At 36.1% G+C, this 23,926-nt stretch overlaps 1 protein-coding gene across 2 annotated transcripts; it reads right to left on the reverse strand.

Moving 5' to 3' along the window:
• Positions 1 to 16,516: 16,516 nt before the first annotated feature.
• Positions 16,517 to 20,669, reverse strand: LOC107868254 (probable LRR receptor-like serine/threonine-protein kinase At3g47570). Of its 2 annotated transcripts, XM_016714900.2 has the most exons (4): positions 19,520 to 20,669; positions 19,228 to 19,443; positions 17,168 to 19,159; positions 16,517 to 17,070 (listed from the first exon to the last, which is right to left on the reverse strand). In XM_016714900.2, the coding sequence occupies exons 1-4, from the start codon at positions 20,565 to 20,567 to the stop codon at positions 16,733 to 16,735; spliced, it is 3,594 nt and encodes a 1,197-aa protein (XP_016570386.2). In that variant the 5' UTR covers positions 20,568 to 20,669; the 3' UTR covers positions 16,517 to 16,732. The 2 variants fall into 2 exon arrangements, with proteins under 2 accessions (XP_016570386.2, XP_016570387.2); XM_016714901.2 differs by lacking the exon at positions 19,228 to 19,443 and having other exon boundaries at positions 19,520 to 20,668.
• Between the last annotated feature and the right edge of the window lie 3,257 nt (positions 20,670 to 23,926).

Raw genomic sequence — 23,926 nt, forward strand, 5'->3', positions numbered from 1 at the left:
TCTTACCTCCAAGAATCTCTAAAGAACCTCCCTAGGCACTTTGTCATACGCCTTCTCCAGGTTGATAAACACCATGGGCAAATCCCTCTTTCTTTCCCTATTCGAGTCCACCAATCTCTTCACCAGGTGGATTGTCTCTGTCGTCGAGCGACTAGAAATAAAACCAAACCGATTCTCCAAAATAGACACGACCCTTCTTAATCTTCGCTCAACCATCCTCTCCTAAATTTTTATAGTGTTACTCAACAACTTAATACCCCTATAGTTGTGCAACTCTGAATGCCACCCCTATTTTTATATAATGGAATAATCGTACTCCATCTCCAAGCCTCAGGCATTCCTGCAGTATTGAAAATATCATTAAACAAATCATCAACCACCTTAAACATGCTTCACCAGGCCAAATATCATAACTAAGAGGGACATGCATATCTATGGCCAAACATCTTAACTAAGAGGAAAAGGCATCTCTATGAGCCAAATATCATAATTAAGAGGAAAATGCATCTCTATGGGCCAAATATCATAATTAAGAGAAAATTAACATATCTATAGTCCATTAATCACAATCTGGCAAAAATCATCATAATTTATCAATTTACCAAGTAAATCTCATAAATAAGACTCATTAGTCTCAACTAGGCCTACTATCCGTAACTAAGCCCACAAGAGCTAACATAAGTCTTGGCCTAAGTGGGCCAGATGATCCCACTTCTAATCCTCAATCTCCATATTAGGCAAACTACACCCAAAACTAGGCTAAGGTATCTAGTTCAACTTTTAGATGTCAAGTAAGCCATAACCAATTCTAAAATAGGAAATTCGTTTAGAAACATGGCCAATTATGTCAATTCTACCCTAAGATATAGTTTCAAGATCACTAGACTAGCCTAACTTAGGTCAATCACACTAACCATGATTCCAACACTTGGAACCACATCCCAAACCTATCATCATAACATTTCCATACTATAAACTAATTAAATCTAGGGAGAAGACAATAGGATCCTAAAAGGGTCATAAACATACTACCTTACGAATCCAAAACCCTCATCCAATTTCCCAAACATCAATAATCAATACTAGGTTATTTATTCATAATCAAGCCTAACATTCATATTCACATGCCATACATAACACACATCATCTTCGAAGAAGAGTAGAAGCCTACCTCAATGCTGAACCGCAAAATCCCATATCATGCACCACATGATCATCTTCACTTAACAATCCCCAAAATGCCATCATGCTATCAAAAATATAATCTACTCATCAATACAAGTCTAAAGATACCCATATTGCACTGTTGTGCTTCAGGTCCAAAAACGACACCAAAAACCCCAAGTAGGTCCCACGTATAGAAATTGTATTTCTGAGGTCAACCCCATGCTCATACATCACCAAGGAATAATAACCCTTAATTAATGGGTACAAAAAAAATTTTAATTTGGTGCTAAATCAAGCCCTAATCTAAATTGGGGTTTTGGGTCAAGAACTCAACAATTCACCAATAAAATGATGAAATCTTAAGTTACCATACCCATTTAGGGTTTTAGGTTCCCAAAGATGAAGGGAAAATGCCCAAATTTACGACCTTGGGGTCTATTTATAGACCCCCTCAATAAAGAGATGCGGTATCCCCATGATAGCATAGTCTCAAAACTCATTCAAAACCCAAATAACATGACCCAATAGTGAAATTTAAGTGTAAACCAAATTTCAAATCCATTGGAATCATCAAAACTTTCATCTAAGATCGTTTAGCAAAAAGTGGGGCCCATACCTATATTTTCATTTTTCATAAAATCCGCTCAATAGCCCAAAATAAGTTCGGAAGCCTTGAGACCTGAACGAAGGATCCCCATAGACTAAAATTGACATTTAGATATGATGGAGAAGTAGGATTTTTAATTAGATGTGATGGAGAAGTAGGATTTTTAATCAGAGGTTGTTTTGATCAAATGTGGGTAATCAGAGGTTGTTTTGATCAAATGTGGGTCCCACACCCATATTTTAATTTTCTAACTTTTCAACCAATATGTCAAAATGAGCTCGGGTGCATTGGAACCCAAACCAAAGGTCTTCCTAGACTAAAATCAATATTTCAGATCGTTGGCATAGTCAAATTTTGCATCCGAGATCATTTTACTAAAATTTTTGCCTAATGTCTATTTGAAACCAAAGAAGAATTCAAAACATAGAATTGGCTCTAAAAATCAAATGAACTTTTTGATAATTGAACCGTCGGTCTCTGTAAGTCATAAATGACTTGGGGTAGCTATGGAGAAGCCCTAATAACAAAGATAAATGAAAACATGAAAAATAACCGGAAGGATCATTACAAACTTGGCCTCAGATCACATTTATGACCTCCAACTTTAGGTGTGCACAAGTAGACACTTAAACTTGTATTAAGTTAATCAAGAAGAAACATGTGTCCTATGTGGCATCCTTTATTGCCAATTCTTGTCCTATATGGAGTCCTACATGTATTATGCCACATAAGACATGTGTCTCTATTTGTTCAGCTTTATACAAGTTTAAGTACCTACTTGTTCACACCTAAAGTTAGAGGTCATAGATGTGATTTGATGCCAAGTTGAAGGGCATGTAAAAATACTATCAGAAGAAACATTATGTATGCAACAATAAAAGTATGCAAGCATTTCATTTTAACTTGTCTTTTCCCCATTGTATTATTTAATTGATATGTTAGGAAATAGTTGGAAGTATCAATCATCTAAAAGTGAATTGGATTTGTGTCAAAGTTAAGAGGCTTAAAATATGAATAAGCCCCCAACACTTACAAAAATTTTCAGGCCTTAAACTCCTCATGCATACTTCTAAGGGATGAATCAATCCTAGAATATACGGGATGTTACATTATCTCCCCCTTGGGATCATTCATCCCCAAATGATGGGTAGGAACTTGTTGAACTCTACAAATTTGGAATAAGGAACGTAACCTCACATTAAAAATTTTTCCTCAACAAAATATGCAAAGGCATCAAAAGAGCTTCATAATAACTGCTAGTGAAACGTGTAAGCACAAAGAGTGAGATAATAAGAATTGACATAGAGGTGACCTTGCACATGAGTTCTAGGGATCATAATCATCACAACATAAGGCATGAGTTTATTTGGTGATAATAGGCCTGATTTACTTCAGTACAATCATGAAGTGAGTTTTCACGGGAGATGGGAATGAATAGATTTAAACTTAGAGACATTACTTGTCTGTGGCCCAAACAATAAATAACATAATTCGTCATTTCCAACTTACAATTCTCCCATTACACATCTAACCATAAGAGTTCAAGTCCCGCTGCATAACACTCCTATGTTGAAGTCCAACTCAGAGAAAAAAGGTGCTAGCTTAAGCTATGGGGCCCCATACTCTACATCCCTTTAAGAATATTACTTCACACTACCTTCATAATCAACACCTTTTGGTCTAAAATCAAGGAGTAACAACCACATAACACATTGGTTTTCACTTTTAGCAATCACCACATTCAAGCCTATCATTACTACACCTACTTCATGGATCTCCCACTAAGACCAGCAAATTCAATCACTCTCACAAAGGTTTTTTCCACATATCTCCTTAACTATTTCACATAATGAGAGTTCATCTCCTTCTTTCCCCTTTCGCTTACTACACAGGTAGAAGTACTATTCCAATATTCTGACACATGTTATTACCCTTAAGCATGACATCTGCAACAAGAATTCTGAAAGAAATTTACTACACTTCGTACCTCAGGCTGAAAAGCATGATTTAATTAAGATAAAGGTATACACTCGAATCAATACCCTTTGGAGCACTAATGGAATTGTAACGCCCTGAATATGGTACCCGAAACACCACACGGTGCTCATAATCCCGAAGGACCATAATCTAACCCATAACTGATATCTATAACTGAGCACTGCATAATATACTATAAAATTGCAGAAAACTGGCAGAAATTTGCCATAAGATTCAATACAAGAATACAACTGAATAAAGTTTAACAATATCAAAACTAAAATATCTTTTTGAACAACTAGTCTAAAAAACATTGTAGTCTAAAAGCCTCCAAACTGTCTGAATAAGGAGTTGATGGGACAAACCCCAACTAACTCCATCTACTGAAATGCTAAATCTAATGCAATAATAAAATGAGGAATACCTCAAATGATGGTACTCACTGCTAAGTCTATTGCTGCTGGCTGAATCTGAACTGCTAAGGGTGCTCAGGATCCCGTACTTCTGAACCTATGGTATAAGACACCATGGAACAAGAGAAAAGTATGCGCTAGTACATGAGAATGTACTAGTACGCTAGATGAGGTAAGGCTAAATGCAAGGGTTTACATGCATGAACACTACTGACTAAATATCAGAAGACTACTGAATGAGGATACATGCATGAGTGCATAAACTATAACTGAAATCATAGTAACACTGAATACTGAATACTAATAACTGGATTTCTGATTATTGAGTCTACTGATATGGATCTCTGATTGATTGAGGTTGAGATCAGTCCTATCTAGTAGGTAATCTCTGAGTATACTGATGATGAAAATGATTGACTAAATCTGAGATCAGACCTATCTCACGGTTGATCTCTGAATCTACTAATGATAAAGATGATTAATTAAGCCTGAGATCAGTCTTATCTAGTGTGATCTCTGAATCTATTGATAATGATACTGATCGACTGTATCAAACAGTCCTGAATCTGTGCTACTGAACTGAATTCTATTTCTAAGACTGATTCTAAAATTGAGACTGTAGGAGGTAGTCATCTAACCGACATGCCCCGAAGTGGGGTTCAACTTGTAACCCCAGCTGGAAGGGTGTCAGTACCGTGTCACGGGTAAAGACAACTGCTATGGGGTCAGTCCTAATCTAGTGGGTGACCCCTGAGACCAGTCCTATACTAGCGAGTAATCCTGAAGTATGTCAGTCTTATCTAACGGGTGACATCTCATACCTACGCTGGCTACGTAGTTCTGGAACTTAGGGATTGCTTCTAGGGATCTCAGTCCTATCAAGCGGGTGAGCCCCCATCCCTAGGTTCGCTCGGTGCTGAATCTTACTCCCAACTAAAAGACACTGAACTAATTTACTAATTCATACTAGACATGACTGAACTGTTACTGATTGTATTTGCTTAACTAAGCTAAATTGGATTCACTGAGTTCCGTTAACTGGCATAATATTACTAAGTTCTAAATCAATTTCTGAACTGAAGTTGGAATGCTACTGATACTGCAATTACTGAGATTTCCTAAGTTCTGTAACTGACTGAGATACTACTACTACTCATGGCATGACTGAGATTATCATGAAACTAATACTAGCTCTAGACAAGCAGCTAATTTGTCTGGTATAAATATCCCCAGGACTCAATAACATAAATAATACAAGACAGGACAACTCGTACATAACATGGCAATAGACTATCATTCACAACACAATCAATAAAGCATCTCTTCAAGAACTTAGAAGTCTTAAATATGTAAATGTATAGGGAGTGCATACTATTATCTCATAATTCATTCAATAAGGAATGGACATCAGTAGGAATGCATGCAATATATCATAATTCATTCACTAAGGCCTTTCAACAAACACTTGGCATGCATTAACTTATACACAATTGGGGATTTCTTGTCAACATGCTATAATGACTCTATTTCCTTCACATAAGCATTTTATCAAATATATGGGGAGCATACTTCATTCAATACACCTAATTAACATGGTTACATCAATCAACATGGATCTTGAAGGGGTTTATCATGAACATCACATATTAGGATAAAAACTTGGAACTTTGTAAACAAAACATGAATTAAAACTCAATAACAACATGAACTTCAATTTCAATTCACATAAATCATGAAAACTCATAAATATATAATCTCTGAATTTAGAAAAGGATTCTTGAACTTCTTGGGTGGAAGGAACCCAAGAATCAACATCTAACATACCTGAAAATCTAGATTTTTAAAGTTCTTGAAGACTCTTGGAGGGATTCTTGAGATTGCTTTTGAACTTGGGGGCTAGGGTTTTCTATCTTTGAGAGAGAGTGATTTATTTCTTGAGAGATGTGAGTAAACAATGAGATAATAGGTCTTTTAGGGGTTTAATGTCGTGTATAGGCTGATTTGGGGTTTTAAGAATTTACCAAACAGCCCTTGAAATTAAATAACGGAATTTGAAAATCCCAATTTCTCATGTTGGCGCAATGCGAAAAAAATTGTGTTGCCACCTTGGTTGCGAGCTGGAATGGCACCGCGACGTGGTGGAATCACATTGGTGCACTGGAGTTTGACAATTCTGAATTGAGCCTTGGCTCGACGCGCCCTAATCGCAGAGGTTTATTGAATTTTGACTATTGCTATTTTGGCTGGCTTGCGCCGTGCTAAAGTACCAGGTGGTACACTATCTAACTAAAATGACTCTAACTCTTCGCCCGAGTGTCGGATTTGGGCAAATTTGGTATCGATGGAAAGCTTATTCAATTTTTCACATGATAAAAAGTGACAATCTTGAAAATAACACAGGTAATAAAAGGTATTCATCTATGAAGAAATATCTTTGATGTTCTAGGGATGAATCGAAGCTAGATAGAAATACGGGGTACTATAGGACTCCCCCCACGTGCTTGTGCTATCTCATAACTTTTTGGATAACTAAATCTGAAAGGACCACATCATTATAAATCTACACTCTTGAACTAGTATTGCCTCGAAAATAAGGCATGGCTTGTAAAGTTAAGGTAAAGGAGAAAATTTGGATAACTTTCGCATGGTGACGCTATAGCATGAAAGAATAAGAAATAACTCCTAAATGCCCGGTAGCCTCCTGATTATAAGTGTGGTGCACAACACACCCATAAGAAAGACTCTACTAGACATGGCTTCTTAGACATTCTGGGACCATGAACTATGCTCTGATACCAAGTTTGTCAAGACTCAAGTTGAGGCCGTGGCCCCGACGGGCATCTTAAACCTCAAAGGCCAGAGAAACCCCTTAGCATTCTATCATTTTCAAATCCATACATAAATCAAAGTGCGAAAGATATAACAGTGTTCATTGGAAACTTATAACCTGAAATGTGTCAACAAGATATGACAATACAACACTTCAACTACCGTCTACGAAGCTTCTATTGAATACTAACTGTCTAGGCCGGGACAAAACCCCCGACTGGACCATATACTAAAAGACTTTAACATATAAATAAATGCCTTCCAAAAGATGGATGGCTCACCTATTTTGTCAAATCCCGAGTGTTCTATTGATGTGATGGACCATGGGACTAAACCAAATAACCTTAAATATAGGGGGTTAATACACAAGGTACTGGTACATAGAATAATCCAAAAATAAAATATATTTGTATACAACATAGATGAGAGCATTTCATAAAAACATGTCAGCATAAAACAATTGAAAATACATGGGTATAATTTATTGAGATTCAAAACATCTTCTAGAAATCATGACTCAAATCTTTACATTACTTCTGAGCTAGATGGTACATCCTACAAGTATATAATCCTATGGGCTATCGCCCTTAACTCGACAGCCAAGCCCTCAATTCGAGTTTACCGTAAGGATTGAAGTATCAGTAAGGGTGACACACAAGATCACAAAGCAGGGTGCCAAAATCCCTAATCAAGTCAACATATCATGGTAGTGCACAAAATCACAAAGCAGGGATCCTAACCATAGTCCCAAATTAGGATGACATGAATCAAGGTACACATAATCACAAAACAGGGCACTAAAATCCTGTGTCGGCAAATCACAATTCCAGCATTGAGTCTTTCAACTCGTGCTTTCTTTCGGTAAGCATCTAACTCTCTTTAAGCCCAATTTTAACCCTTTAAACCATACTTCATGCTTATAAACAATTATTTTCATATTCTATTAAGGGCATATCACAATATGGTATCTTATACCTAGACTTGCAAGTCATTCATATCATACCATATCATATCAATAGCCCTTTCATTAAAAAATCTTGTTAATGACCACCAAAAGGTTCCAACATCACATGAGAGTTCTTATTTCAAATAGCATATGAAAAGTTATTCAGAACGTTCTCTTTTTAAGATTCAAATCATAAGGTGGTTATCTTTTCACCAATCACATTCAATTCATCATCAACCATTTAACTCAATGAGTATTTATATAAATCAAGCAAGAAAACACCATCTTAATGGATCGTAAAATAATGAAAATCCATAATGATCATTAAACATTTAAATTCAAGTATTTAACATTGCATTTTAACACCCCATAACGTGTCAAGGCAAAAGAGAGAGGGAATTTCATAAATCATGCTCATAATATACTTCTTAAACGCATTACATCCATACACATGAACATAATTAAAGTATAGGGAAAAACCCCACAGTTTAAATAAGATTTCATCATAAATTAGGGTTTCCACTGCATGCTCTCAAAACAATCTCAAATATCATAATACATGCATATATATATATATATATATATATACACACACATTAAATCTTGTAAAATTCATAAAACTTATCCCTATGAGATTTAGGATACCCCACGTACCTTCAGTTTTCTTAACTTGGAGGATGAACCCTAACCTTGATACTTTATTAAGGTTCTTGAACTTGCAAGGCTTGAATTCAAGATTACTTGGGGGAAAATGAAGGGATTCTTGTTCTTGAGGGAAAAGACAAGGGTTTGCTTTGAGAGGAAATTGGAGAGGATGGGGAATTTTTGCCCTAACTTACGTTATTAATTGTGATTAGATGAATTGAATTGAGGGGAAAAGACATAATTGCCCCTCAAGTAGTTAAACCCATAAAACTACATTTTGGAGGCTCATCGCAATGCGATAGGTGTGCCATTGCTATAAGAACCGCGACACGCTCCTAGCACGATGAGCTACTGGAATCGAAATCCAAATATGACCCAATCCTCATTTGAAAACCCCAAAACTCCCCCGACACATACTACCCACTACCTTAAACATGAATTAATTCAAAAACCAATGCCTTAGGGTCAGGAAGACCAATTTAATAATCTTCGAAGTTAAGAGACTTAAAATATGACTAAGACCCCAACACTTCAAAAAATTTTCAGGCCTTAAAATGTAACACCCCATAGTATCCTCGACTTGATACCACATTTAGTAGAATGCTTAAGGAGCTAACAACCTAAATTTTTTCCTAAGTGTTAAAAATACTCAATCATTTTTTATGCACCTAAACTTCAATGATTTCAAATCGATCTTTTCGACCTCGAGATGTAGATTTTTAAGTTGAATCATGTTCAAGAGTGTAAAGGGGTTGTCTCAGGGGAGTTTAAGACTTTTTAGACAAGGGTTGGGACGTGTTTGGATTTTAAAAACAACAACTCAATGAGATATTGATTCTTCGTGATGCCTAACGTATTGGTACCTGACGTGACACGGTGGTTCCCAAAAATGGGATTCTGCTAAACTTTTAAATTTCGAAGGGGCAGTTTGGACTTTTCCCCATAATCCCAAGTCATGTAAACAGTTGATTAAATCATTATTAGGGCACTATATGTCCATAATTACTCAATTACATCAAGAACAATAACCCTAACTCCCCTCCCAAAGATAAAAAAATCCATCTTTAAGTTCAAAATTTCTAAGAAAAAAGTCAAGATTCAAGTCCTATTCTTCAAACTAAGTAATCTAAGGTACGTGGGGTTTCTCTAAACTACATGGGCATGGTGAAATCATTTTCTTTATTATGTTTGAAGGTTGAGAAATCTTGTAATTACAAAGGGTTTTGATTTACATTTACAATTATGTATTGTGAACCCTTTTGATGATAATGTTCTGGTCTTGAGGACTTCCCTTGAACTTGAATTTTTACTCGTGTATATATATAAATGTGTTTTCAGCTTTTAAATATGAATTGAGGGCATGAATAATGAATTTCCCTCTCTCATTGTGTTATTTCTTGATTTACAAGTTATGGGTTACTCAATTGCATGTCTTAAAGTATGAACCAAGGGTTTGACTATCATTTATGAACTTGATGTTGGTTGTGAATCGAAGAGAGGGATATTTGTTATTTTGTAAATGTCATATATGTGATAATTGAAAGAATTGCATGATTGTCTTGAGAAATTTACTAACACATGTTTAAGAATTGAAAGAGAGAATCTTTGCATAAGTTTTCATGTATGTTGAAATATAAATTCTCTTGTACTGTTTGAATGATTTGGTGGTCCAAACATTATATTTTGAATGAAAGAATTGTAACGTGATATTTTATGGCTTAGAGATATGACTTGCAAGTCTTAGTATGATGATACCAAAATAGATAATGCCATAACAGACTCAAAATAGAATAAAAGTCAGATTTTATTTAGATTTTTAGAATTTGATTTCAGAAAGATGCATGTTTAAAATGTTAAAAATGGGTTTAACAGATGTTAGGTGGTTACCCGAAGAAGGCATGAGTTTAGAAAAGTCATTGGTCAAAATTATGTTTTCCCGATACGGGTTATTATATTCCCAAGAGGGATTATACGCTAGCCTAGTGCCCTGTGGCGTATCAGAATCAGAAACCCCAACTCTTGCGGCAAGCTTGGGTTGGGCGCTTGGCCGCTGAGTTAAGGAAGACTCCATATAGCTCATGGGGTCGTAGAATTATATGGTGTACCACCTAACTCAGAAGTAAAGCAAAGAGGGTGCCATGTTTTCAAGAAACGTTTCAAAGTCTTTTAAATATGCCCCTGCATTTTTCCTTATATTGTATGTAAAACATTTCATAAATTTCTCTCACGTATGTTATATAAAATTACATTATTTTGGATTTCTGTGTGTACCAGTACATTTGTATTGACCTACTATATTTTAGGATCTGAGGCACAATTCTGAGGTCCCGCTAAGCAGTAGATTGTCTGTCTGAAGTTCACAGTTGATGAGCCTCCCTTATTTCTGAAGGCCTTGATTTTGAACCTTGACTATTTTATTTTGTTCACAGTGCGACTAGGGGTCTTGTCCCAGTATTTAGACAGATGTTAGTTTTCATGTTGCTAGTGATTTTGCAGACTAGTTTCTTGTGGGTTTTCAAATATTTATGAATTAAATTCTGTATTGTTCAGTTGAACTAAGAAAAAGACCACGATTCTGTTTGCTTATTTCTCCGCATTTTCTTATAGTATATGAATGGTGTACATGATTGCCAAGTAGAAAGGGGCGCTTGATCCTCTATGGTTCAGGATACCCATCGTGGCCAGGGTCTCAGCTTGGGTCGTGACATAAACTCCCCATGCATGCTTCTAAGGGATGAATCAAGCCCAGAATAATATGGGGTGTTACACTTTGTAATGTTTTACAAGATTTTGGATATGGGGAAGAGGATGTATGCTTAGGATCTTGATACCATCAAGTCTAAGTTTCAGCGAGGGAAGGTTTATGTAATAGCATGTCACGACCTAAGCCGAGGCTCTAGCCACAATGAGCATCCCAAACCATGAAGCTCGGACGCCCATCTCTATCTGGCGATTATGCATAATGATCATACAAAATAAAGAAATGCAAAAAATTATCATACGGAAACATGGTCAATCTCATAAGTAAACTGAATAATTCGAAAGGAAGTTCTTAACATTCAAAATACATGACACTAGTCTGCAAAATTTCTAACAATACAAGAATAAATATACGTCTAAAAACTGGGACAAGGCCCTCAGTCGGACCATAAATCAAAATCTGAATAACAATGTTTAATAACCGTGCCTTTAGGAATGGGGAGACTTACCAACTGCAAATCTCAGACACACCAATCTATTGCTTAGCGAAACCCCGGGACTGTGCCTCAGATCCTGAAATATAGGAGGTCAATACAGATGTACTGGTATGCAGAGAAATCCAAAATAATGTACTTTTATACAACATACGTGAGAGCAATTTATAAAAAACTTTACATACGATATATGAAAACACACGGGCATACTTTAAAGGCTTTGAAACATTTCATTAAAATCATGACTCACTCTTTATCTTACTTCTGAGCTAAGTGGTACACCCTACAACACTACAATCCCATGGGATTTATGAAATCTGCCCTTAACTCGGCGGTCAAGCCCCTAATCCAAGTTTGCCGAAAGGGCTAGAGTCTCTATCTCTAATACTCCAAAGGGAACTAGGCCAACGTATGGTCCCTCTTTGGGACATAATAAACACGTATCGACAAAACACGATTTCTGACAATATGCCCTTACACTCAAATGCCTTCTTCGGGTAACCACTTAACTCTCTTTAAGCCCATTCTTAACTCTTTAAGACATGCATTCTTTCTGAATTCAAAATTTGAAAATCTTAATAAAATCTATATTTTGTTCGGGGTTTATCATGGCATTATCTCTTCTGGTATCATCATACCAAGACTTGAAAGTCATGTCTCTAAGCCATAAAATATCATGTTACAATACTTTAATTCAAAACATAATGTTTGGAATACCAAATCATTCAAATAGTACAAGAGAGTTTGTATTTCAACATACATGAAAACTTATGCAAGGATTTTCTCTTTCAATTCTTAAACATGTGGTGGTCAATTTCTCAAGACAATCGGAAGTTCTTTCAATTATCACATATATAGAATTTACAAAACAAGAAATATCCCTCTCTTTTATTCACAACCAACACCAAGTTCATAAATGATAGTAAAATCCTCGGTTCATGCTTTAAGACATGTAATGAGTAACTCATAACTTGTAAATTAAGAAATAACACAGTGAGAGAGGGAAATTCATTATTCGTGCTCTCAATTCATATTTAAAAATTGAAAACACACACACACACACACACACACACACACATATATATATATACACACAAGTAGAAATTTTAGTTCAAGGGAAGGCCTCAAGACCAAAACTCTATACCAATAGAAGAGTTCACAATGCATGCTCTTAAATGAAATTCAAGAACCCTTCATAAATATATGATTTCTCAACATTCAAAATATTATTAAAACAATTTCACCATGCCCATGAAGTTTAGGAAAATCTCACGTACCTTAGATTATTTAGTTTGAAGAATAAGACCCGAATCTTGATTTGCTTCTTGGAAATCTTGAACTTAAAGATGGATTCTTGATCTTTGGGAGGGTAGTTTAGGGTTTTGTTTTGAGAGGATTTTGAGTAATTTTTGGATATAATATGCCCTAACAACGTCTTAATAAGATGTTAACATGACTTGGGGTTGACAAAAAAAGTCTAAACTACCCTTCGAATTAAATTTTTCAGCAAATCCTGCTTTTGGAGCTCACCGCGATGCGGTATAATCACGGTGGCTTATTGGTCCTGATGAAAATGATCATAACTTTTCACTCGGGTATCGAATTAAGGCAAAATTGATATCGTTGGAATGCTGGCTCAATTATTTACAATTTGGTGGGTGTTGAGTTGAAAATTTTCATATACATAAAAAGTTATACACGTTAAAAGGTGACCCTTATAGAATCGAATACCAAACTTTGGATGATTCAAAGTCTCTTAGCTCAACTTTGCTCTAAGTTATTTTCTGTCAGGACCCGAACCGAGGCCAAGGCCCCAGCCGTGATGAGCATCCCAAACCATGAAGGCCTAAGCACCATTCTCTAACTGGCAATTATACACACCATTCATATACAATAAGGAAAATGCAGAAAGATAAATAGACGAAATCATGGTAATGTTCTGAGTTCACTTTAACAATTTGGAATTTAGTTCATACACATTCAAAACCACATAAAAGCTAGTCTGTGAAATCTCTAACAATCTAAAAACCAACATCTATCTAAAGACTGGGAAAAGACCCCGAGTCGGACTATGAAAAACAAATAAAGTAGTACTGTCTAAAATTCAAGACCTTTCAAAATAAGAGAGGCTCACTAACTGCAAACTTCAGAAAAATAATTTACTGCTTAGCGGGACCCCAAAAATGTGCCTCAGATCCTGAAATATAGGGGGTCAATACAAATGTACTTGTACGTAGAGCAATCCAAAATGATGTACTTTTATATATAACATAAGTGAGAGCATTTCATAAAAACATTATGCATAAAATAATTTAAAACTCATGGGCAGCTTCAAATGATCTTCAAAACAATTCTGTAGATGCTATACCATTCTTTATTTTACTTCTGAGTTAGGTGGTACACCCTATAATACTACAATCCCACGAGCTATATGGAATCCACCCTTGACTCGACGGCCAAACCCCCAACCCAAGTTTGCCACAAGAGTTGGAGTTTCTAATTCTAATATGCCACAGGGCACTAGGCCAATGTATAATCCCTCATTGGGGGCATAATAACGTATTGGTAAAACAAGATTTTGGGCAATGAGTTTTCTGAGATCATGCCTTCTTCGGGTAACCACCTAACTCTCTTTAGCGCATTTTTAACCCGTTCTAAACATGCATCTTTCTGAATTCAAATATGAAAATCTGAGTGAAAATCTGCATTCTATTTTGTTCTGTGTTACTATGACATTATCTGTATTGGTATCATCATATCAAGACTTGGAAGTCATATTTCTCAGCTAGACATTATCAAGTTACAACTCTTTTCAAGAAAAGCAATGTTTAGACCACCAAATCAATCAAACAATGCGAGGAAATTCTTATTTTCAAAATGTATTTCAAACTATGTAGAGATTCTCTCTTTTCAACATTTCATCAAATATTTAGTGGTCAAGTATTTTGTGACAAATCATGAAACTCTTTAAAATCATCACTTCTCCTTTATATAAACAAGAACCACCCCCTCTTCAATTCATAATCAAAATTAAATCTTAACCAACAGTAAAGATATTTGTAACATGCTTCTTTGTATGAAATTGAATAATTCATAACATATAAAAACAAGGAGATTTATAACAAGAGAGGGGTTATAATTCTTCTTGCTCTCAATTCTAGTTCCAAACATCAAACCACATGCATACATATATGTATATATAAACAAAATCGAGTTTAAGGGGTAAGGCCTCAAGACCAAAACATTATTGTCAAGAAGGATTCACAATGCAAAATTATAATTGTAAATTCAAGACCCTTTTGTAAATTCATAATTTCTCAACATATAAATATAATTAAAATGATTTCACCATGCCCATGTAGTTTAGGAAAAACCCCATGTACCTTGTGTCATTGAGTTTGAAGATTGAAACTCTAATCTTGATCCTTTTTCTTGAAATCTTGAACTTAGAGGAAACCCTAGTTTGATCTTGTTCTTGAGAGTAGAGAGGATTTGATATGTTGTAAAACTGATAAAAGATAGATTCTAACGTGTTTTAGGTGATTTAAATTGTGTAGGAGAAATTTGGGGTAGAAAAAAAATACCAAAATGCCCCTCCGAAATCAAATGGAAATTTTTGAATTTCAAGGGTGACGACCTTGGTTGATAGGTCATCATCCAAGTGATGACCTATCACACCAAGTCGTCATTCGGAAGCTGATTTTATGAGTTACTGATCTTGGGTGACGACTTGGGCTTATAGGTCGTCTCTTAGGTGATGTCCTATCAACTCAGGTCGTCACTTAGAATCTGATTTTAATGGCTCACTAGTTTGGGGTGATGACTTGGTTGATAGGTCGTCACTTAGGTGAAGGCTTACCAACTCAGGTCATCACTTTGCTGGAAGACAAACATGTTGAAGTAAAATTAGCATAACTTTTCGCTCCGCTATCGGATTAAGGTGAAACCGAATGTTTTGGAAATAAGATTCAAAGACCTTTCATTTAATATATGGTAGGACATGTAACTCATTATATACTAGGAGTAATGGTCATTAAAAATTGACCCAAGCTGAAACATTCAATAAAACTTAATCGATAGAAACGTTCTCAGCTCGTCTTTGAGTTAGGAAATATTTGTGACCTCAATTCATATCTAAAGGTATTACGACACTATAGAATTGATCATAACACATATATTAACAACGAATCATTGGGTTTGGGTCTACACGCGTAGGAACGATGGTTTGAAATCTAGCCCGAAACAATGTGGGGTGTTACATTTCCATGAATATTTTTCACCTCATAATCACTTAATACACTAGGATAGAAATCATGACACATGAATTTAAACATGAATCATGATATTAGAGTTTACACATGTAGAAATGACGGTACGATTTCTAGCTCAAAAATGTGGAGTGTTACATAGCATCTGAATAAAGACGGATATCAGAGGAGCATGATAGAGAGAACAAAGGCATAAGTTCCAATGGCCTTGAATGAGGCAGGGAGCGTTTCTCCTTCTTCTGATTTGGCAGTAGCTTTGAAATTGAATCATTGGGATGAATACATTTAGGGTATATTTCGTATGTAGAAAGATGTAACATATGTGTCAATGTCGTCGAAGCTACTAGCAATTACCTGTATGATATTTTAAAGAGAAAATGACACCATATACCTATATAGGTGCGGAGCCAAAGTTTTTATTTAGGAGTGTCAAAACGTAAAGAAGTAAATTCACCAAGAAGCAAGGGGTGTCAATATGTAAAATCTTACGCAAATTGATCCATTTTGTAAACGATTACACAATAGTCAAGGAGTACTATCCCTTGGTCTTGTAAATATCCCACTTGGTAATTAATAAAATTCCTTTAATTGCCCAACAAAAAAATCATTCTTCACATCAATACATTTATTTAACAAACATTTGAAACAAAACAAGTTTTTTGGAACAAGAGTCGCCAAGAGCATGTTCAACATGTGAGAAGTTGAATCCTGATCTTCTGTAGTATCCCTACAACATCTTTCATGTTTGTGCGTCTTGCTGGAGATTCAACACAACAATCTAGTGCCACTTTCATGATTGATGCTACACAATCTAAATTCCTCTTCAAGTGATTATCCATCGGTGGAACCAGGTTGGAATCCGCAACATCCATTACTGCATCAGGAAGTGAATGACTCACCCATTGTTTCAAGCTAACATCTCCCTCAAACTCACTAGGCTTTCTCTTGGTAAATGTTTCCAACAACATGATTCCATAACTATAGACATCACATTTAGTAGACACCAATCCATCTTGTCCATACTCTACAATCAAAGAATTAATTTAAAGATGTAACATGATAACTAGGTGGAAAAAAAAGAAAAGGAAAAGAAATGTTCAAAGCAAAACTAAGAGACGTACCTGGCGCAATATAACCCAATGTTGCTAAGGTTGTTGTGTATAAATAACTCTCATCTTCACCAAGCAGCTTTGAAATGCCAAAGTCGCTTAGGTGGGCAACCATATCCTCGTCCAGCAAGACATTACTAGGCTTCAGATCACAGTGGATCACAGGCGATGAGCACCCATGGTGAAGATATTCCAATGCACATGCCACATCTATCATTACGCTTAGCCTCTGCCTGATGTCTAGGAAGTAGTTATGCGAATACAAATACTTCTCAAGACTTCCATTAGGCATATACTCAAGAACTAAAGCCTTAAAATCAAGGTTGGAACAACTAGTAATGACTTTTATGAGATTCCTATGGCGAAGGCTACACAAAACTTCACATTCCGTATCAAAACTCTTGAATGCCGCATCCAGTTGTAGATTGAACACTTTAACTGCAATGACACTTCCACTTCTGAGAATGCCTTTGTACACAGAGCCAAAGCTTCCAAAACCAATCAGATTACTCTCGCTAAGCCCATCAGTTGCTTGGAGCAATTCATTGTATGAAATTCTTTCTTTTGTTACGGTAGACAATGACTCAACTTGTGGAGGATCTCTCTTGCCTCTTCTATGCCTTATCCATAGGAGCACAAAGGTCGTAGGAACAAATACAACTACAATTGCGAGCAAAAGAAAAAGAACTAGCAATTTTTTCCTATTTGATCTGTGCTTTGATGAAGTGGGGCATGGCGGAACACTAAATCTTAAAGAACCACACAATGCTTCATTGTGGATGAAAAACTGACTCGAGAGGTTCTTGAAAGGACCCCCTGAGGGTATTTCACCATACAATTTGTTGACAGAAACATTGAAATACTTCAAGTTTTGAAGTTTCTCCAAAGACTTAGGAATGATTCCAGATATATTATTGTGAGAAAGGTCTAGGAATTCCAAACCTACCATGTTGCTCATTGAGTCAGGTATAGCTCCTTGTAACTTGTTGTGTCTCAAAGAAAGGTGTGCCAAATTTTGCAATCCTCCAATTTCTCTAGGAATTCCATTTGAGAATTGATTCATTGATAGATCCACCAGTGTCACAGCCTTTAGATTTCCAATTTCTGGAGGTAAAGAACCTACCATGTAGTTTGACGATAAGTCAAGAGCTATTAGATCTTTAAGGTTTCCTAAGCTTGGTGGTATATTGGAACTCAATTTGTTGGAACTGAGATGTATCTCTCTGATGGAAGTAATGTTTCCTAAGCAATTAGGAAGAAATCCTGAAAGTTGATTTTGACCCAAGTAAATATCACCCAAACGCTGCATTTTACAAATGTTATCTCCAATAAATCCAGTAAGTTTGTTGTCACTCAAGTTAAACCGCTGAAGGTTTCTCAAGTTGCCAATTGTTGTGGGAATTGATCCAACCAAATTGTTTCCAGAAAGAACAAGGAAAAATAAGCTGCTTAAGTTCCCAACTTCATTTGGAATTCGCCCATTGATTTCACAAATTGCTGCATAAAACCTTTGAAGAGATGTGGAAAGGTTACCTACAGAGACTGGAAGCATGCCATTTAGAGGGTTCAAAGACAGAGAAAGAATCGTCAAATGTCTGCAATTGGTTAAGGAAGTCAAGAAGCTTAATGATGAGTCACTTGTTAAATTGTTTCCCTCCAAGTTTAGGAGCTGTAGATGCTTCAAATACCCAAAAGAATTGGGAATCAAGCCAGTGAGTTTGTTGTTAGAAAGCTCTAGACGAGTAAGTTTTGAACAATTGGAGATTGAATGTGGAATAGTCCCAACAAGATTGGTTAAGTCACTCATATAAATACGTTCAATGTTGGGTAAGATAGAACCTATGTTTGGTGGGAGGCTTCCTGATAGATTGTTGAATGAAAGAGCCATTCGTCTCAGTGCTGATATGTTGAATATCTCCATATTAAGTGGACCACTCAAACCATCATCCGCAATAGCTAATGCCTCCAACTCAACGAGATAGCTTATCTCTTTAGGTATTTCACCTGGCAACACATGACGAAATTAGGAAAATGTATAAGTTGCACTTGTTGCTATCTCTTTGAATACGTACCAGTAAACCTATTTTTGCTAAGAGATAAAACTTGCATTTTGGTTAAGTTTCCAATTTCCCGTGGTAAGAATCCACTAAGATTGTTCCACGTCAATGACAACACTTGCAGTGATGAGATGTTGAAAATGGAGATTGGGATAGAACCGGTAATCTGGTTTCTCTTCACACCTAATTCCATTAAATTAACAAGATTTCCAATTTCCTGTGGAATTATCCCTGCAATAAATGTGTAATAATAAAATTCTTAAGTAATAAGATACAATAGTGCTAGTAATCATAAGATGAAACGTACCAGTGAAATGGTTAGCTCCGAGTTCTAATATCTGCAAGTTACTCAATCTTCCAATTTCACTATGTATTGGTCCATCAAAATCATTTTCCAATAAAGACAATAGTTGAAGTTGTGAACAATTTGATAAGCTTTTAGGCATATGACCGCGAAGCTTGTTAGAAGACAGATAAAGTTCTTTAAGTATTGGGAGACCATTGCATAAACCATTGGGGAGATTTCCTGATAAGCCATTGCCTGTAAATGCAATGACTTCAATTCCAGAAATATTGAAAATTGTTAACGGTATAGAACCCGTAAGTTGATTATATTGTATGCCCAACAAGTTCATGTTGTGAAGATAGCCGATCCCTTCTGGAATGTTCCCTTGAAGTAAATTTGCAGATAAATCTAAAATCTCCAACCTTGAGACATTCGAGAGTGACAGAGGAATAGAACCGATGAACTTGTTACCCCTCAAGTTTAATTTTCTAAGGTTTATAAGACTTCCAATCACTTTTGGGATTTTACCCTCTATGGAATTGAATTTCAGATTCAAATTCTCAAGTTTGGAAATATTAGAAAATGAAGACGGGATAGAACCAGTGAAACTATTATTCCTAAGATTTAGAAATTGAAGTTGGTGTAAGAATCCAAACCAAGAAGGAACCTTCCCGCTGAAGCTGTTGAAACTTAAATCAAGAAACTTAAGCCGACGCAAGCGTGTCATTTCTTGAGGCAAATTTCCATGGAAATTGTTGCTTCCCAGGTCGAGAGAAACAAGAAATGTGAGGTTTCCAAATTCACGGGGAATTCCCCCAGTAAGAGCCATGTTGGAAAGATTCAAGGACTTTACTCTATGGTGGCGAGAGCCACAAGTGACTCCAACCCAATGACAAACAGAAAAAGCGAGAGACCAGTTTTCATCCAAGAAGTGAGAGGGGTCCGAAATGATTCGAGATTTTAAGGACAAAAGAGCTAATTGATCAGTAGTAAAGTTAGTTTGGGTCATGACTGAACTAGTCATAAGCAACAAGAGTGTTAAGAGAAAAAATGTGAACGCTTTCTCCATTATTGCAAAAATTAGTAGGTATGCTCTGTAACATGTGGTTTTGGGATTTTAAATAACAATGAGTTCTCCCTTTTGGACATATCAATACTAATACCACCAAATCAACCAAGTCTTTCACATCTCAATCAGAATTATAAATATGGTGGCAAAAAGTCCTCTATTCAGCCAAAGACTTGGCAAGTCAACCAAGTCTTGCTTTATTTTTTGTGCCAAAAAGTCCTCTTTTGCAAATAGTCTTGCTTTCATATTCTGTAGAATTGCGTGGTGAAGAGTACTGCCACACTTACTAACTAATACTATAGTGTTTAGTCAACCTAGCACTAGTGGGTCAATGAGAGCCTTCCTAAATAGTCAAGTTTTGTCCAATGAATTACTTTCTATAATGATGAAATGAATAATTCATTCAAAAAATATTTTATTCGTAAAAAATGGACTTTTACACTCACTTATATACCATGCTGATGGCTGATTATACTATCTAGCTCTTACGCTATGAACACATATCTGGCCAACTAGTGAACATGAATAAATCTTGTTATTTGATTGCTCCAAACACTAATGTCTAATGCTGATAGCATTGAGGAATTAAACCAACTCATTGTGTAACCGGTGAAGTAGTTGTCATGTGACCAGAAGGTCACTAGTTCGAGTTGTGGAAACAACATCTTGCAAAAATCCAGGGTATGGCTACGTACAATAGATCTTTAAGGTCCAGTCCTTTCCTAGACCCACGCATAGCAGGAGCTTAGTACACCGGGCTGCCCGTTTATTGGTCTCAACAACAACAACTCTCTTTCTAAATATCTTGATATCCAGACTACGTGTGAAGAAAATAGGTGGCATCCTTCAGTGGCCATGCGTTAGGGTTTTTGCCTTGATTTTCATACCAAAATTAAGTTTTACTTTTTCTTCTAAAAAAAATAAAAGTAACCATAAATACTTTTACTTTTCCTAAAAGTAAAATATAAAACTTTTTCATATTTGGTTAACCTCTTTCTTGGAAGAAAGGTTTTATAACTCTATAAATAAAAGACCCCTCTTATCATACCATAACACAATAGCATCCACAATGTAGTTTTTAAAAATTTTTTGTTTAGGGGAAGATTTCTCCCAATAGGTTTTAGGTTTTTCAATTTTATTTTTAATATGTAGGCCGTTTGACCAAACCTTATCAATAATATGCCTTTTAGTATTATGTTTTTTTTTGTCGTCTAATTATCGTCTTATGATTTGCAAATTAAAAGTTTCCGCATGACGCCCTCTCAATTTCGAACCCAACACCAAAATCACTGAAGGAACTTTTCCGGCTTGCGTTGTGTGTTATGTCATCCCCAAAAGGATAAGTTGCATTGAAATTGTTAAAGTTTCGTAGAGTTTATAATTGCATAAAAGGAATCAAAGTAATGGTTGCAGAGCATTGACGTACTTCTTCAATGGTCCTTATACGCTTATCAGACCGCTCTGAGGAATTCGTGATTTATATATGTTTTAGGGTGGTGAGAGGAAGTGCAGAATAATGATTGATATTGGAAAGGTGTGATAAATACGTCTAGAGAAAGGTGAGACTTGAGAAACTCTATCCCCTGGATGATTGAACCGGAGCCACTAAGTCACGATCTGAATCCGAGCCTGGCCATTACAGGTAATCTCAAGCCCACCATGGGATGGAGACAATCCCCTTAGACTTACCTCAAAAGAACATAAATATAAATAACGGAAGCGAAATAAGTCTATAAAACATATATGAATCCAAAAGAAAGCTAAGAGTCAAAATAAGACATCCTGTCATCCCTAGAATTGTCCACAAAAACCTCTAAAGCAGAAATACCAACTAAGTCAAGACATGCCTCCGACTATGACAAAGAAAATTCAAAAAGAAATACTAAGACAATAATGAAACCAATGAAATAACTGGCCTTTTGAAAGATGTAGGCTCACCACTTCATAGTAGAACAACAGAAGTACCGAACCACCTAATGTTGTACAGGAGCAACAGAAAAGTATTTTGAACCTACATCATGAAATGAAATAGCGTTTGGGGATGGTCAGTGCGGCGAGCACTGAGATGTAACATGAGGGAAAGGAATAAAAACATGCATTATAAAAATCTAGTCAAAACCACATACACAATATATATATATATATATATATATATATATATATATATACGTATATAGCATGTCAGGATAGGGATAAGGGTCCATTAACATGATAGTTTAAACCATTAGCCTGAACTATGTAGCTTGCTCCATCCTAAAGACACCCAGGAGCTATTTGGGTTTGGATTCCCCTGCCGAAAGGGTCCCAGTCTATGTTAGCCGCATGTACCGAGGAAAGACTAAAGACACCAAGGCGATAACCATAAAAAATATAATGTGTGTTCAGACACATGGTCATATAGATCCCCAACATCGGCAAACTTTATTTTCTGTGATGGTCTCCCACCCCCCACTCCTGGACTACACCTTCACGGTGAGCTACATAATTTTCTTTAAGTCCTAATTAATACGGTTTGCACATAAATCTAACCATTAAAAAATGAGTCTTTATTAAGGCATTTTCCAACATGGTATCGTCATACCACTATGCTTGCAAGCTAATTCAATTATGCCAAACCAACTCATTAACCATTAGACTCCCAAGTTCCATCTAAAATTCAAAATCATGGCCACCAAGGGTATTTCAAAATAATTGTTATTTATTTATCCTTTAATGCAATGCAATATTTTCAAAGAACAATTTAAACTATGTGAATATTCATATTTAAAACTAAGATTGTAAAGTGGGCTGAGGTTAATGCCACTGTCAAGCAAAAATTTCATCAATTTAGGAATACCGAAGTCCCCATTCCAACCATTATAATTTATAATCATGCACCAATTCAGTCCCAAAACCATTAATTTAAAGTATGAATAAGACAATTAAAACATGAAAAAAAATTCAAGTAATAACAACCAAAATTCCTCAACCCAATTTCAAACCCAACAATTTAAACTCATGAATGTTAAATCAATTTATGTCAAAATGTGAGATACAAGTTAGGAATGGGAAACATACCTTATTTGAAGAGAAATCTTTGTAAAAATAGGAGAATTTGAATCTATGAGCCTTGAAATTGATAAATCCTTCTTGATGTTCTTGGGAGGAAAGAATGAGGAATTTTTGGGAGCCTTCTACTAGTTTTGGACGATCTTTTGGTTATAAAATGGATTGGGGGGGGGGGGGGGGGGGGGGGGTTATAGGAGGTGAAAAGATCATTTTTCCCTTGATTTAATGTGGGAAAAATATGTTTCAATGTCGGGGAAGGGAGGGTCATGCCGCGACCCTAATTGTACGTTTTCAGCCTTGCCTCGCGACTC

This window comes from Capsicum annuum, chromosome 4 (genome assembly GCF_002878395.1).
Source record: "Capsicum annuum cultivar UCD-10X-F1 chromosome 4, UCD10Xv1.1, whole genome shotgun sequence".
NCBI lineage: Eukaryota > Viridiplantae > Streptophyta > Magnoliopsida > Solanales > Solanaceae > Capsicum > Capsicum annuum.